Below are 2,099 nucleotides of genomic sequence, written 5' to 3'. Positions count from 1 at the left end.
AAAAAAAAAAAAAAAAAAAAAAAAAAAAAAAAAAAAAAAAAAAAAAAAAAAAAAAAAAAAAACGAAAATAAGATGCTTTGTGCACTAACTACTAATGAATTACTCTTGTCATGGTATTTCTTCTTCCAACAAAATTGCATTTAAAGAGCCAAAGAAATTAACATTTGTACCTTATAGACTCCAAAAATATTTGATTTCATTTTGTCAATGAATATTTTTAATGGGGTCATTAAAACATTGTCTTTAGTGTTTGTTTGCCACAGAGACCTTCAGCATTGGTTTAAACATGCCAGCAAAAACTGTTGTCTTCAGTAATGTCCGTAAGTTCGATGGAGATAAATTTAGATGGTTATCAAGTGGTGAGTATATACAAATGAGTGGTCGAGCTGGGCGGAGAGGAATTGATAAACGTGGTATATGTATCCTTATGGTGGATGAGAAGCTGGAACCATCAACGGCTAAAATGATGCTTAAAGGAAATGCTGATTGCTTGAACAGGTAGCTACAGTTGGTTTTCACCATTGAATGTGTTAGAATCAATTATATTGTCTTAAATTTTTTTCAATTTAGGGATACCGTTGAAGGAATGACCTTATTTAAGGAATATTTGTGTAATTTTTAGTCTTAGTTTAAGGAATATTTGTGTAGTCCATTAAATAAGAGAATTAGTTAACCTCCCTATTTTTCTATGTTGTTACCTAGTATTCGAGGATTTAGTTAACTTTTTTGTATTATAAAAGGCACATGTACTTCTTTGAAAATAAGAAGAAAAGTGAGCAAGATAATTTATACTTGCAACCAATATTTAATTGATAAAATGAAATATTACCAATGTGGAGAGATGAAGTCCTTAAGCTGAGAGGTGGAACTTCGGAAAGATCTTCCACTTAGCCAAAATATCATTTAGACCATAATCAGAGAATGTAAGAACGCATTTGCATCCACTTTCATAAAATTGTTCACGGAGACCCTATGGCTAATAATTACACTAGGAAGGTCATATATGAAAATTCTCATCAAACTGCTAATTATACCGTGCTTGTACTGTTAGGGGGAAGTATACATGTGTGCTGTGCCTGTAGTAGAGATTAAGGACTGGATATTTTGTCTTACAATGTGAGGCTGTAACCTTCGCTTGTGCTTTTGAATATCAACCTAGTAAGGGGAATGCCTTACATGTTATTTTAGCAAAGAGAGTTGCAAGCTATTTTATGGTAACTGCAGCACCAAGGTTACGTTGAGAGTTTCTAGAGGAAATAGTGCATTCTAGGCACACTTGATAATTGGGTTAGATTTCCCTCTTTAATATGAAATTGGTAAAATAGCTCCAAGAATGACTTAAGCCGCATTTGATAACTATTTGGTTTTTGAAAATAAAGCCTATAAATACTACTTGCACTTGTGAGTTTTCTTATTTTGTTGTGTACTTTTTACATATGTAGCTCCTATCGTGATCTCTCTCCGACAGTTAGAGCTAATCATCTCAAATACGGAGCTTGACACTCTTCCTTAGGAAAATCAGAACAGGACAGAGGCAGAAGACGTCCCCTGATCTTGGTGAAACTAATACCAACAACCATCCGAACTCTAGCACCATGTCTTAAAGAACACCACATAATGCTTCATGGCCATGGTATCTAGAAAAAGAAAGTCCCCTACAGCCAAGTAATAAAGTAAACTGACTAGGGAGACTGATTGCCTCCTCTCGTACTCAATTATGATAAAAACCAACAAGTCCCAATCGAGTTGAGATCCTGGTACTGTGTAGGAGGGCCACCTCGACAAACATTTCTTTTCTGTCATTGAGGCAATAAGGAAGGTTTTAAAGGTGGCTACCAGCCATTTCAAAGATTCCCATTTCAATGTGATGGAGAAAGCTCTATCTCTAGTATAGTTCGATATTTCGACTCTGGTATCTCTATATCTTTTATCTACCACAATTAAGTCTTCCTTTCAATGATGCCTTTACCCTCTTCAAAGGAGGGGATGATGCCATGGAGTTTGACTGAAGGAGGGTGGGAGGTTTTGAATGGGTGAGAGTCAGGCTTGTTGCTGGTGGGGGCCGATGGAAGCGTTTGTGGGGGAGGGGGGGGGGGGGG

The 2,099-nt window shown here is 36.3% G+C and overlaps 1 protein-coding gene across 5 annotated transcripts in view; it reads left to right on the top strand.

Moving 5' to 3' along the window:
* LOC111494259 (DExH-box ATP-dependent RNA helicase DExH9-like) overlaps positions 1-2,099 on the top strand; it is a 13,032-nt gene that overhangs the window by 4,269 nt on the left and 6,664 nt on the right. For all 5 annotated transcript variants that reach the window (XM_023144157.1, XM_023144156.1, XM_023144158.1 and 2 more), the window contains one exon: positions 248-498. In XM_023144157.1, the coding sequence (XP_022999925.1) occupies positions 248-498 (251 nt within the window). The remainder of the gene's footprint in view (positions 1-247; positions 499-2,099) is intronic.

Source organism: Cucurbita maxima, unplaced genomic scaffold (assembly GCF_002738345.1).
Source record: "Cucurbita maxima cultivar Rimu unplaced genomic scaffold, Cmax_1.0 Cma_Scf00020, whole genome shotgun sequence".
In the NCBI taxonomy this organism is placed as follows: domain Eukaryota; kingdom Viridiplantae; phylum Streptophyta; class Magnoliopsida; order Cucurbitales; family Cucurbitaceae; genus Cucurbita; species Cucurbita maxima.
The sequence above is the reverse complement of the archived record's forward strand: the minus strand, read 5'-3'. Positions and strand labels throughout refer to the sequence as shown.